Source organism: Schistocerca nitens, chromosome 4, assembly GCF_023898315.1.
Source record: "Schistocerca nitens isolate TAMUIC-IGC-003100 chromosome 4, iqSchNite1.1, whole genome shotgun sequence".
In the NCBI taxonomy this organism is placed as follows: domain Eukaryota; kingdom Metazoa; phylum Arthropoda; class Insecta; order Orthoptera; family Acrididae; genus Schistocerca; species Schistocerca nitens.
The window spans coordinates 319674830-319689439 of record NC_064617.1 but is presented as its reverse complement, the minus strand read 5'-3'; the positions used below and the strand labels follow the sequence as shown (position 1 = coordinate 319689439).

General features: G+C 40.5%; 1 protein-coding gene across 1 annotated transcript in view; it reads left to right on the top strand.

Moving 5' to 3' along the window:
• Positions 1–14610, top strand: part of LOC126252746 (sialin-like) — a 140867-nt gene that overhangs the window by 109650 nt on the left and 16607 nt on the right. The window contains exons 8-9 of the mRNA XM_049953651.1: positions 691–929; positions 10709–10829. Coding sequence (XP_049809608.1) covers positions 691–929; positions 10709–10829 — 360 coding nt within the window. The remainder of the gene's footprint in view (positions 1–690; positions 930–10708; positions 10830–14610) is intronic.

Sequence of the window (14610 nt, the reverse complement as noted above, 5' to 3'; positions counted from 1 at the left end):
CTTTATAGCTTGTAGCAATGTTCAACATTTTGAGCATTTGGTATGTCAGCCCTGATAAAAACAGATGAACCATACCTGAGTTACGTACTTGCGTGTATTTGGCATGACAGGGCATATGTTTGTGGAACCTCTTCTCCTGACGGAGGGACATTGGTTTGCGGCGCTGTTATCTCATTGCTATTTCATCAACTCTCACACATGCTATGTCGCTGAACTTCTCTTAGAAGCTTCTTTCAGCTGCCACAGAAAAAAATCATATAGTTTAATTGGAAGAAAGTAAAGTTGGTGTCGTAATTAGGCGACTACAAACGATAAAAATTACTTGCAAACACCAGGAAATTCGCCAGGTTTTCCTCTATAACTCGGCGAAAACCGCATATCGATGTATTTATTCATTCTGGACATATTTCGGATGGCCTGTCTCAGCTGCCTCACCCTCTGTATATTGTAAAAAGTAATTATCCTATGACTCTCCCTCGAGTTATCTCTGAAGTTATCCTCACTTATGAGTTCCCTATTTACCAAATAGGGCGTATATGATTTATTTTAGGCACATTTTTGCCCATTCTGATGTAGACATTTTGACTAACGTTGTTTTATAAGACATAACATTGATTTGGGGACAGGGGGAGGCAGAATTTACCTCTTTAAGAAAGGGACTACCAGAGGAGTTGCTTCTCACGTTGCCAGGTACGCTGGTGCCCGGAGCGGCGCTGGTCGTGGTGGCGCTGGTGGGCTGCGACGCCGCCACCGTCATCGCGATGCTGGCCCTCAGCGGATTCTGCACCGCCGACTGCACGAGCTCCTACCTTAACATGCAGATAATAGCACCTAACTACGCGGGCACCATCGTCGGCATCATCAACATGTTCGCCAACCTGACGGGCATCGCAGTCCCTTACATCGTCGGCGCCTTCACCAACGCCAACGTAAGTCGATAGTCTGTACAGTCTTTGGACTAGATCGAAGGCAAAGCTAAATAATATCCGCTATCATGCACTTTTTTGTGGCTTTGGAGGGGGGGGGGGGAGGAAGGTTAGAGTTGTGTTCATGAGAGATGGAGCACGATCTCGGATTGAACAAGTGTGAATATGGAATCGGCCGTGTTCTTTTTAAAGAATGCCATCATCTGCCAGTGATCCTGGCTTTCTGGCTCCGTTGCGAATGTATTGTGACTGACGCCGTAGTAACTTACGTTATTTATACACAGTCTATCACAATAGCTAATACAAGCTACATGATCATAACACAAGCAGAACAGTTCCAGTAAAAGTAAGTCAGCAAACGATCTAATCTAACGAGATAATCGCGAATGTGTGGTTACCAGCCACGAGTGCCTTCGGTGCCTTGAGTAGTTAGTACAGACGTATTGTAAATCCAAACTTTTCGATTGAGCACCCATGTGGGCTGAAATTTCACCAATGGCCTACCACAGCAAAAAATGCAATAGTGACTCAGCTTGCTACAAGATACGGTTTCCTGTACACACGTACCTGTTTGTGGTGTATGACTTCATTCACGACGGCAAGGAAGGGTGGGCTAGAGAGCGGTTCAGCAACTGTCGTAGTAGCAAATCTGGATAGAATTGATTAGTGAACAAGATAGAAGATTTACTTAACTTGTATTTCTCCAAGTACACGAAGATTCACTACAAATAATGCAGCAAGAAACAGAGGGCTGCAATGTCGATGTCAACAAGCATGAGGCTCCCTGAAGCTGATGGTGTTGTATCTGTGACTACGTGGAGTCTGCTTGGCTTCATGTAGCAAAGAGGCTCCAAGTGCGAGTTGGTTGAGTGGCTGCTGTTGGCCGTCCTACATCGTGGCAGCAGAGGGGGCTCGTTTTATGGGGCCATTAGATGTGCAGTTCAGTAGGAACGCACCATTGGGTCCACTAGATCTCACGCGACCGCTATTGATGTATAACGGAAACTTGCAGTTTCGTTGGCAACTTTACGACGCCCATGGATGGTATCAATACATGATACCAAACTCTTAAAGGTGGTATTTGTCGTGTCATTCTTGCATTTGAATTCAATACTACACTTGTGTCTCTGCAGTGAGTTACGAATTCATTCAAACACCCTCCAGGCCATTTTATAGATCTTGACTAGACTACAGTTCACTGCTGAAGTTCATCAGATTTACCATTCTTCAACTTTATCGTTCTGTCTGAGATGACACTAGACATCAAAATCCAGAGTACTGAGGCGAAGGTACAAACCCTGCTCGACTCATCCATTCTAGTACTTTGTGTGTCGTCTTACATTTTGCAAAATGTGGCAGTGCCCTGTCACGCATCTGCTACATTCACCAACCACTGGCCAAGTAGACGGGCAGTGAGAGCACTAGCCAGAATAGCTAACTCAGCTTCTATCAGCAGTTTTTGAGCATGTGCCAAGGTCACACAAGGCAGGGAGGGGATGAGAGGTAGAAGGGGAAGGGAGAGGTTGAATCAAGCAACTTCATTAATCCCTCCCCCCCCTCCCCCCATTTTGTTCTCATCCAATAGGAATCATCTGAGTCCAGTGCTCTGGCATGAGACGACACATTCATAAATTTTTGTAACAAATTGGAGCACAAAAAGTGGGAATATGTTTCGTTTATGTAATAGGCTCTGACTGAAAAGTGGGATACCAGCTGTCTTGCCGATATGTCACTGTTCCGCACTACCTCAGATGAGCATCGAGTATGACGGCGAAATGGGAAGAGTTTCTATTTTTCCCATGCATTGGAGAGCCCCAGCAGTGTTACTATTGGCATCATTGGATAGGCATCCATCAGGTCAAGGCTGATATTACAGAGGGAACTCTGACAGTAGATCACGAACACCCTGCATCCTCATGCATTTACGCTCATGTAATACCATTGTGGTGCCATTTTTTAACAGGACAATGTTTTTCGACATACAGTACATGTCTCTAAGAACTGTCTGCATAATGTTGTGGTACTCCCATGGCCAGTAAGATCCTTAGATCTGTCGCCGATAGAACACATGTGGGATCACCTTGGATGTCCCATTGCCAGTATTTGGGATATGAAAGACCAGTTACAGCAGTTGTTGGCCTGCTTGATTTGGGAGAGGATTTGACGACTTGATGTCACCCTTCCCAACCGAATCAGTGCATGCGTCCAGACCAGGGATTGTTTAACTTTATACTGATCTGTTGGCACTTACTGCCAACATCTTTATAAATTTTCTTCGACTTTGTAAGCACTGAAATAATATCATACACCCCCTCAGCTCTCGAAGTTTCATTTCCTTTCCTCCTTCCTTATGAGTGCTTCGTTTTGTTTGTCAGGCAGTGTATTAATCTCAAATATTTCAGACGAAATTATTTCATTACTTACAGCTTCAGGGACGTATTAAAGCATAGATAGTGTCATTTTGACAGGATCACTCAACAAAATTATTTTATTACTTACGGCTTCAGGAATATATCGAAGCATAGGCAGTGCCACTTTCGACAGGCTCACTGAAGAAGTGTCGGGGTGAACGGAGTGGAAACCACCTTGATGTGTTTACATTGGATGAACGTGGACAGCTGACACAGCTCTCTGCCCTAATTTTATCCCTGTACATTGTGCTCATTATATGACAATTCCAAATTGAGCACCTAATTTCAATTAGGATAGAAGCTGACCGAATTTCATGTATAATATTCCTTACCTGTGTCACCCAGCATTCCTTGAGGTGTACATGTCTTTTACTTGATTTCCTTAAACTTCTTGGGCATGGTGTTGTATGCTAGGAATACTATAACATCTTACATGAATTATATGTTGAAAAAATGCACTCGAAGCAGGCACAAATGTACATAACTCACCTCCGATTTGTCTTTTGCGATACAATGGACAACAGGGCGTTTTGGAGCCACGTGAGAATAGCTTGTTAATGCTTTCTCTTTAAGAGTACACGTAAAGAATTGAAGTCATGTTTAAACTCAGATTTAGTCTCAGAAGTGGCAAAGAAACAAGAGTGTCAGCAATGTACACGCTCAATGAGTGCATCCTTGAGCCGTAAAAGATCGCAGCATGTTGATGTAATTATTCACGAATCTGTAAGAATAGTTAATGGTTAATAGAATAGTTAGCAGAATTAAATAGTTAATAGAATTTAAATACTTAGTAAATTAAACATTTTGACTCCAGGAACGTCTTTCCGCACTTTGGTAAGGACTGAATCTGTAACTAAAGTAAGAACGGAATTCCGTTCTTTCTAAATTTTAGAGGAGAGTGAAAACTGTGTATCTCTTAGAAATTGAGATGAAATTTCAACTACTTTCATATACACATCTGACATAAAAGAACATTAGTGTGATCGGCTTTTATATTTGGTTTAAATTATATGACCAGTTTTAGGAAATAAAAATTCAGAAACTATTATGTCTTTACTGCACTAAATGAACAACGCCTGCATAAAGGTATACTTTGAGAAGATAAATACCCACTCAGATAACTGAGCGCGTTAGCACGCCGTTTCCGGGATTCTGGCCCCAGGTCGAATCCGTCAGGCAGATTTACGACGAGGGCCAGCGTACTGGCTGGCCTAGATGTGATGTTTAGGCGTTTCCCCACATCCGACTAGGTGAATACCAGACTAGAACCCACGTCTCACCTCAGTTACATGACTCGCAAAGAGTTCAAACACGTTCTCACACTTTCACATGAAATAAAATTACACGCAAAGAGATGAGGTACACAAATTCAGTCCAAGAGGGGATCGGCTGGCGATAAGGTCAAGTGACTACGCTCTGCTACTAACGTTGTCAAATCCAGAATAACATGCCGACCCCGTGAATGTATGGTGCAAGCCAGGAAAAAGAAGAAAGACTTAGGCAAGATAAATATTTCATCATCAAAATAGATAAGACTAAAAATATCATTTAGTCTGTAGTTTCCAGATGAAAAATTACGTGGAAAGACTACAAGAGACATGGCTTCCTAAAGCATTTATAAAAACACTTTATATATTCTTCATAAAAGGCAAGATAGTGTAAATTCACTAAATTAACACAAACAGTAGAAAACGTCCAGTTGTTTTCATCTTCTTGTACTGATGAATATCATCAGGTCTCCCGTCATTCGCACTAGTATTTGAAGAAGCAGTGGGGTCAAATCCTGAGTGGTTCGTTCCGAGGCTCGTCTGTGTTTTGAAAGCAATATATGAAGACTTTCCTACTGGCTTGCTAGGCCTAACGCAAGAAAGGATTTTCTGTTGGGGTTGTCTCCCTTAGCCTTTGGAGTTTCTCCTCCACCACAAGGCAGTGGTTTTCTTCTCATTTAATCCCCAGAAAGGAGGGTTGACTCATCTGCCAGCTGCGATGTAGAAAAAGAATGGAGTTTATTCAAAGACACTTTAGTCGAAGCACCACAAAAAGTATGTGGTAGAACATCTGGAAAGGAAAAAGTAAGACAGACAAGTTGGTGGGATGATACCACAATCCAAGCAGTTAGAAGAAAAAATGGAGCATGGAGAAAGTGGTGGAAAACTAAAAATGACGAAGACCATAAAAGATATATAGAGGAAAAGAAGAAGTGCAAAAAAATAGTGTAAACAGCAAAGAAGAGGGCATGGGAAGAGTTTACAAAATAACTTGAAGAAGATGTGAAGAGCAATAAGAAAATGTTCTATAAAATAATGAAAAATAAAAGGCAGGCTTCTGAAGTACCAGTTAAGATGGAAACAGAGGACGGTACCGTGATTGAAGATCCAGGGAATATAAAAGATCTCTGGAAAGAACATGTTAAGGAACTGTTAAATGCTGAGGAGCAGGTACATGAGGAAACTACAAAGAATGGAGAAATTGAGAGAAGTTGGGAAGCAGAATTAGGACAAATTACACGGGAAGAAATGGAAAAAGCTCTGAAGAAGATGAATGGGGGGAAAGCCCCAGGACCTGATGAAGTATCAGTGGACATGATAAGAGCAGCAGGTCCAGTGGGGATGCAGTGGCTGTATAGAGTACTATCAAGCGTGTGGAGAAACAGTACAATATCTGACGATTGGAGAACAGGAGACATTGTTCCCATCTTCAAGAAAGGCAGTAAAAGACTTTGTAAAAACTACAGAGGAATAACCCTTATGAGTCATACAGCCAAGATTTTTGAAAGAATTTTACTAAATCGAATTAGTGAAAAGCTAGAAAAGGAGCTGAGTGAAGAACAGCATGGGCTTAGGAAAGGAAGAAGCACGATCGACCTGATATTTTCTATCCGTCAACTGATGGGAAAAAGTTGGGAGTATAACAAAAGGGTGATTATGGTTTTTACAGACATAGAAAAGGCATATGACTCAGTTAACAGGGAAAGACTCTGGGAAGAAATGAAGAAGATAGATATAGAAATGTTTACATTAATGTAATAAATACAATGTACAGAGGAAGCAATTGCAGAATTAGAACATCATTGGGGAACTCTGAATGCTTCGAAATAAGACAAGGACTTAAGCAAGGAAGTATTCTATCTCCTGCACTTTTTAATGTTGTAATGGTGGGATTGAACAGGGCAGTTAAATATATAGTAAAAGAAAAAGACAAAAAGATGATTTTTGCAGATGATATGGTAATATGGGGTGATAAAGAGGTAGATGTACAGTTACAGCTTGATGCGTGGAAGGAAATAATGAAAAGGTATGGATTAAAAATAAATAAAGATAAGAGTGAAGTAATGGTATTTGGAAGAGAGAAAGGGATCAACAGAAATATTACCTTGAATGGAGAACCCCTCAAAGTGGTAGAAAGTTTCACTTATTTAGGCAGTGAAATATCTAGGGATTGAAGAATAACTAACGAAATTAATAGGAGGTTACAGAAGGGAGGCAATTTCTACCAAACAATAAAACACCTGATTTGGAATACGGAAGTTTCAGAAAAAGCAAAACTACTTATGTATAAGAATTATTATTTCACTATTGTCACCTATGGTGGAGAAACATAGACAATAACAGAAATGGAAATGTTGTGTGGCTAGGGCCTCCCGTCGGGTAGACCGTTCGCCTGGTGCAGGTCTTTCGATTTGACGCCACTTAGGCGACCTGCGTGTCGATGGGGATGAAATGATGATGATTAGGACAACACAACACCCAGTCCCTGAGCGGAGAAAATTTCCGACCCAGCCGGGAATCGAACCCGGGCCCGTAGGATTGACAGTCTGTCACGCTGACCACTATGCCACCGGGGCGGACGACAATGACGGAAAGGGACTGGAGCAGACTGCAAGCAGGGGAAAAGACATATCTCAGAGCAGTTAAGGAAAAAACAAGAATAGACAGAGTAAGGAATGTAGAGATTAGAAAGGACCTTAAACAAGAAAGTATAAGAGAAGAAATTGAAAAAAAGAGATTAAGATGGTATGGGCATGTTAAAAGGATGCATGGGCAGAGACTCCCCAAAATTATGGATGGGAAAAGACCTAGAGGGCGCCCAAGAGCACGATGGAAAATGGGAGTGAGAATATCTGTAGAAAGGAGAGGTGTGACCTGCCAGCAAGTGGAGGAAGAAAAGTGGTGGGAGGACCGAACCAAATGGAGAGAACTCGTCAGCACCCTGACCCGGCAGTAGCTGGAGTGGGATTGGGATATAGATAGATATAGTAGAAAACGATGAAGTCAGAGAATAAATTCGTAAGATGTTAACTGCAGTTTTTTGACCTTTTAGTCTTAATGTTTCGTGAGACTTAAATCTTGAATGGTTGTTATTTATAGCTACAAAGAAAAATAAATTTAGGTGACAGTATGTATCCATATATATATATATATATATATATATATATATATATATATATATATATATATATATATTCTATCACCACTTCCGGCTAGACACGAAACTGTGAGCAGCCTTAACAGATTTATTATTTGTTTTATTATTACTTCAACTGTTGGTTCCATTGAATAAACTGCACATTAAGACCAAAGTTAGTTGTAATAGGACTCTGATGCCTCTCTAACTAGCTACAAAAAGAATGAAATAGAATGTTTTCTTTCTTTTGATTACATTTCTAAACTGAAGTCAAAACCTCACAGTTATCAAACATGGATTGCTTTTGTGACATACGATTTCGAATACAGTTCGTAACTGATTTGGATATCTCGAATTAATTCCTTCTAGTGGTGGTCCTAAATGTCGACTTTGGGAATACCAGCTTTCTGTCTCTGTAAGATGGGACGGTATCTTGGGCGAGAAGAATTTGGCGTTCAATCTAACAACAGGGAAAAAATTCGTGAACAATGAAGAGACATCGTAGTAACGTTTGTTGAGGTAATCTGGAGGTAGCGAAAGCAATCACTTCATCATACCTACATTTTGTTTCTGCATCAGATGACATGATTTTCAGTTTAAGACAGAACTAAATAATGCGTTTTGGAAAACTCCTCCTGCTCTATAAAAGAGCATCTTTAGATAAACTATTATAATAAAAAGTAAAAAATGCATTAAAAAAACTGTCACTTATAAACGTTTTTCCGATTGTACCACTAGTCACAGAATTTGTTAGATACTTAAAATATTTAATGAAACAAGTTTCGAGGTATAAAGCTCGTCTTCAGGCTTCAGTGGCATAAAAACATTTAACAAAATTGCTAATAGATACTTAACGTGTTGTGTTACAGTCTTGGCATGTGCTGTGGCCGTCCTGTGGAGAAAGAGAAGGGTAGCCTAATCTTAGAGAATATTCACTTTAAATGTTAATCTTTTAATAATCACTCTTTATCTTCATGCGAAACGGCTGTCTTCCTGTGTGTTCATTTATATCCTTATCAATGGCTCCTCTGGGCTTGTTTAACCACTATTCCTAGGTTTGCAAGGGATAATTAACACGTACCACACTCAACACTCCTGGGAAACAGATATACGATGGCGGTCAAAACAAAGATTAGATTAGATTAGATTAGTTTACGTTCCATAGATCCGTGCTGAGGAGATCCTCGTGGATATGGAGCATGTCATTTTTTTTAGCTGAAATAACAATACTAATAGTATGAATATATACATCATTTGTTTCTATTAAAAGATTCGTCAATGGAGTAGAAGGAGTTGGCCACTAGTAAGTCTTTCAGGCTCCTTTTAAACTGATCTTTATTTGTAACTAAATTTTTTATGTTTACTGGCAAATTATTGAAGATGAGTGTTCCTGAATAGTGGACCCCTTTTTGAACTAAAGTAAGTGCTTTTAAGTCCTTGTGCAGATCATTTTTGTTCCTGGTATTGTATGTATGAACTGAGCTGTTTGTTGGAAAAAGATATATATTATTTAGGACAAATTTCATTAATGAGTAAATATACTGAGAGGCAGTAGTTAGTATACCCAGTTCTTGGAAGAGGTTTCTACAGGACGTCCGTGAATTTACTTCACAAATAACACGTATTACACGCTTTTGGACTCTGAAAACTTTTGTTTGACTTGAAGAGTTACCCCAAAATATTATACCATATGACATTATGGAATGAAAGTAGGCAAAGTATGCAAGCTTTTTCATTTTTATGTCGCCTATGTCTGCTAACACTCGAATTGCAAATACAGATTTGTTAAGGCGTTTCTGAAGTTCTGTGGTGTGCTCTTCCCAACTGAATTTATTATCAAGTTGTAATCCCAGGAATTTAAGACTGTCAACCTCTTCTATCTGCTCTTCTTTGTATTTTATGCATATGCTGGGTGGAAACATCTTACAGGTTCTGAATTGCATATAGTGAGTCTTTTCGAAGTTTAATGTCAGTGAGTTGGCTTTAAACTATTTATTAATATCCATGCAAATATCATTAGCAGATCTTTCTAGAACTACACAAAGCTTGTTTCAATTTGACTATCGATATACCAGTTACTTGTAATGTTTTCTGCACATTTTTCTGTCATCATTTCCGATGTTCGTCGACGAAATATATTACGGTAAGAGAGGCTGAGACAGTCTACTGTTAAAATGACAATAAAAACATTATTTTGAAGAATTACAAAGATATATATGGAGTAGAGATTATTCCAAAATGTTCATTTTTTTGTGTTTTCTCTTTTAACAGTGTTGATTTGAAGCTGGTGAAGAAATATGAGCCCTTGACATCTGTAATTTGGTTTAGGATTTATTTTATAGGCTTCTGGGAACCGATGAATATTACCATTTCTACAAAGACGTTCAGTTTCCAGCTCCTCTCTAAAGTATGCAGTACATCAAGCTCATTAGCTATTCCATCACTGTATCCTGCTTCGTTAATGTTTCGCTGTAACTGATTTTTTAGCTTCATAAAATCTGAAAAAGTTGTTGTGTTTCTGCAAATGGGTTTTAAAATTGTATCCATTTATGTGTCAGAGTCAGCAGCACTAAGTAGGAATTTCTGTGATCTGTTTAAGAGACCTCTAAATACAACTCGCTCAAGTTGTCTGAGGTGTGCAGAAGAATTATTAATGACAATGTGTGTATTTGCTGGTGACAAATCTTTTCAGGTTTAAGATTCTTACATTTCCATGACAATCATGAAATACAAGTCATGTTATGTGATGAGTGCACGTAGTGTAGTGTTGTGCTTATACTCTGGTTACCAGTTAAATTGCAACGACATAAGACTTTGCTGATTTATACATATTTGTGATTTCTGTGAGACGATCTCCAAATCAGATGCATGGAACCTAAGAAGATAACTTCTTTGTGAAGTTACCTGATCTCTTTGGGCCCCGTGTCCAGCGGCTTAAAATAAAACAGGAAAAATATCTGCCTACAGCCAACGCGGACAGCTTGGAATAACGTCTTCTACCTGTCGGCCGCAGTGGCCACCGTGTCGTACTTAGTCTACGCAGTATTCACGACTACTGAAGAGCAGCCGTGGAACGTGCCACCCTCAGGTGAGTTCTGAAAAGCGGAGAACGTTGTACATCCATCACATAGCACTTGGCGCGCTAAGAAAATAGTGTAACGAATTTACAGCACAACTACCATTTAGCCATAACTCAATCTCTTGAATTACCTATATGAAAGGAAACCAGTAAATTGTTGTAATGCCATACAAATCACTGTGATACTTCAAACCTGAAACACAAGGCCAAACTAAAGTCATGCCATGTGTTTTTATGTTTATGTGATTACTTTGTTAGTAGATACACATGCAGATCAGAACTACATAATTTCTTTTATTCTCATCTTGATACATCAACTGACAGCAGATATAGACAGTAAACACTCTTTCGAATAACTCACATTTACAAATTACTCTGGTTGCCAACCTTTAAAAATAATATAGAAAATATTGTGTTTGACCAACTCTTTAACACTTTCAACGCTAACTTCAGGTGCTGTGAGCTTGTAACGTTGAAATCGCATACTTGTCATGTCAGAGTACGATGGACGTCGGTAGGAGGTCATGTTTTATTCTGTTGAACGTTTGAAAGGAACTGTTCGGTCGACCTTTTTGTAGTATTTCAAGAAGCCAACACATAACTGAAGGGAGTAACAACAGCCAGGGCCGATTCCAGAACATGTTTCCACACAAACGACTTATCATTTGGGATCCCTATATACACTACTGGCCATTAAAATTGCTACACCAAGAAGAAATGCAGATGATAAACGAGTATTCATTGGAAAAATATATTATACTAGAACCGACATGTGATTACATTTTCATGCAACTTGGGTGCATAGATCCTGAGAAATCAGTACCCAGAACAACCACCTCTGGCCGTAATAACGGCTCTGATACGCCTGGGCATTGAGTCAAAAAGAGCTTGGATGACATGTACAGGTACAGCTGCCCATGCAGCTTCAACACGATACCACAGTTCATCAAGAGTAGTGACTGGCGTACTGTGACGAGCCAGTTGCTCGGCCACCATTGACCAGACGTTGTTAATTGGTGAGAGATCTGGAGAATGTGCTTGCTAGGTGCTTGCTAGGGCAGCAGCCGAACATTTTCTGTATCCAGAAAGGCCCGTACACTACCTGCCACATGCGGTCTTGCATTATCCTGCTGAAATGTAGGGTTTTGCAGGGATCGAATGAAGGGTAGAGCCACGGGTCGTAACACATCTGAAATGTAACGTCCACTGTTCAAAGTGCCATCAATGCGAACAAAAGGTGACCGAGATGTGTAACCAATGGCACCCCATACCATCACCCGGATGATACGCCAGTATGGTGATGACGAAAACACGCTTCCAATGTGAGTTCACCGCGATGTCGCCAAACACGGATGCGACCTTCATCCGAAAAAACGACGTTTTGCCATTCGTGCACCCAGGTTCGTCGTTGAGTACACCATCGCAGGCGGTCCTGTATGTGATGCTGCGTCAAGGGAAACCGCAGCCATGGTCTCCGAGCTGATAGTCCATGCTGCTGTAAACGTCGTCGAACTATTGGTGCAGATGGTTGTTGTCTTGCAAACGTCCCCATCTGTTGACTCAGGGATCGAGACGTGGCTGCACGATCCGTTACAGCCATGCGGATAAGATGCGTGTCATCTCGACTACTAGTGATGCGAGGCCGATGGAATGCAGCACGGTGTTCCGTATTACCCTCCTGAACCCACCGATTCAATATTCTGCTAACAGTCATTGGATCTCGATCAACGCGAGCAGCAATGTCGCGATACGATAAACCGAAATCTCGGTAGACTACAATCCGACATTTATCAAAGTCGGAAACGTGACGGTACGCATTTCCCCTCCTTACACGAGGCATCAAAACAACGTTTCACCAGGCAACGCCGGTCAACTGCTGTTTGTGTATGAGAAATCGGTTGGAAACGTTCCTCATGTCAGCACATTGTAGGTGTCGCCACCGGCGCCAACCTTGGGTGAATGCTCTGAAAAGCTAATCATTTGCATATCACAGCATCTTCTTCCTGTCGGTTAAATTTCTCGTCTGTAGCACGTCACCTTCGTGGTGTAGCAATTTTAATGCCCAGTAGTGTATTAAGAAATTAGAGACTTAATTTTTTTCTAAGTCATTGCTACTGGAGCCAAGCAAGGCATCAATTTTTGTAAGGAGTCAAGCTTCTGTTTTATTACTTTTATAGCTATGCCTTCGAACATTCCAGAGGTATTTCGCTGCCCCATAGAGTGTGACAAGTTCATAAGCTGTGCGTCTTGTCCACTCCATTTCGGAAAGTAGCACATAAAAAGACAACACGCAACGCTTCAGACACAACAAAAACAAATATTAGCGCTGTGTAATAGCATTTACTGGTAGCATGCCACAAAGGCAGGAACAATGTTCTTTTGATCTGTAACGTCACAGTCGTGAAACAGTGGTTTTGTGTTCCCAATATGTTGTGAACATCGCTAGTCCAGTACCGGCTGCGAATGATGTTGTGAATAGTTTTGCGGAATATATTTCAGACTCTAAGAGGACCTAGAGCATTTTGCGATTTATACACATTGTTAGGGAGACGAGTGCCATGAACCATTTGACTGGCGAACATCGGTAGCACCAAGAATGTAATATTAACCTTGGTGTTCCGGCAAGACAAAAACTGAAAGAAGGTTCCAGAGTGGGGGTGAAATTCATATAGAGATTTCCGGTAACACGATCTTGCTGGGCTGCCAGGCCACTTGCAGGGTTGCTAGTTCTTCTGTCCTTCACCATCTCGTTTTATTAGTGAGTGATTTAAAGTTGGGGGCAGCCCTTATTGCGTAACACCACGTACAATCGATCTTGCACCACAGTGGACTACCTTTGGCGTTGACCATAGAGTATAAGTATCTGTGGAGTGAGCATTCGGATGGAGAGAACGAGAATTCTGTCTGCAACATCCCCTGCAGCTCAAGTCACGTGATTTTGGGGCGGCATATTGTAACCAATATAACGCTTAGCAAATTTTCAGTCTTGTAACTTTGCTGCTACAGACAGATCATCTTCAGAAGTAAGGTGAAACTTCGTACACACGTTTTACAGACATCTTAACAGTCTGATACCCGGAAATGAAGTTCGCTTAAAGACATTAAAGGCAATAGTATTGTGCTTTTCGCCACAGTGCCATGGCTCAGAGTCCACTTTATTTGCGATTTTTCAGTAATGGGATAAGAAGTGAAGGCAAACAGTATTTGTTACGTTTTATATGGGTCGAACTTCTGTCCTAATTGATTACTATACAATGACACTGTAGACAATGCCGAAGTGTCACGGAAAAACAACGTATTAGTAACCATGAAATTGTTACAGTACATACGGTAAGCGATTTGCACCACTTACTTCTCTGTTATTATTTTCAGTTTTTCTTCATTTACCCTTCTGTTTTTATAGACAAGTAATATATCTATAACATTTCCTCGCCACGTCATCAGACAAGAAAGAAATGATACGCTATGCACAAAAAAAAAAAAACACAAGGTCAACGCTCGAATTTTGGAGAAATAATAGAGGTGGTAGCCAACAATTTTCTTTTCTTTTTTTACGTTTTCTACTGTACTGATTCACATTCTCGAATCTGTTCTAATTAACTACGTTAGAATGGCACTGCTTAGGACTTTGTAAACTGTCTAATGCAGAAATACTTATATACACACAGGGTTTGAGAACCTGCATAAACTGGAGGAAATTAACCAGACTGTCACGTATAAATTGTACTTGCATAATAACATAGCATCAATATGTATACACTGACAAGCAGTTTACTCAAACACTCTTACA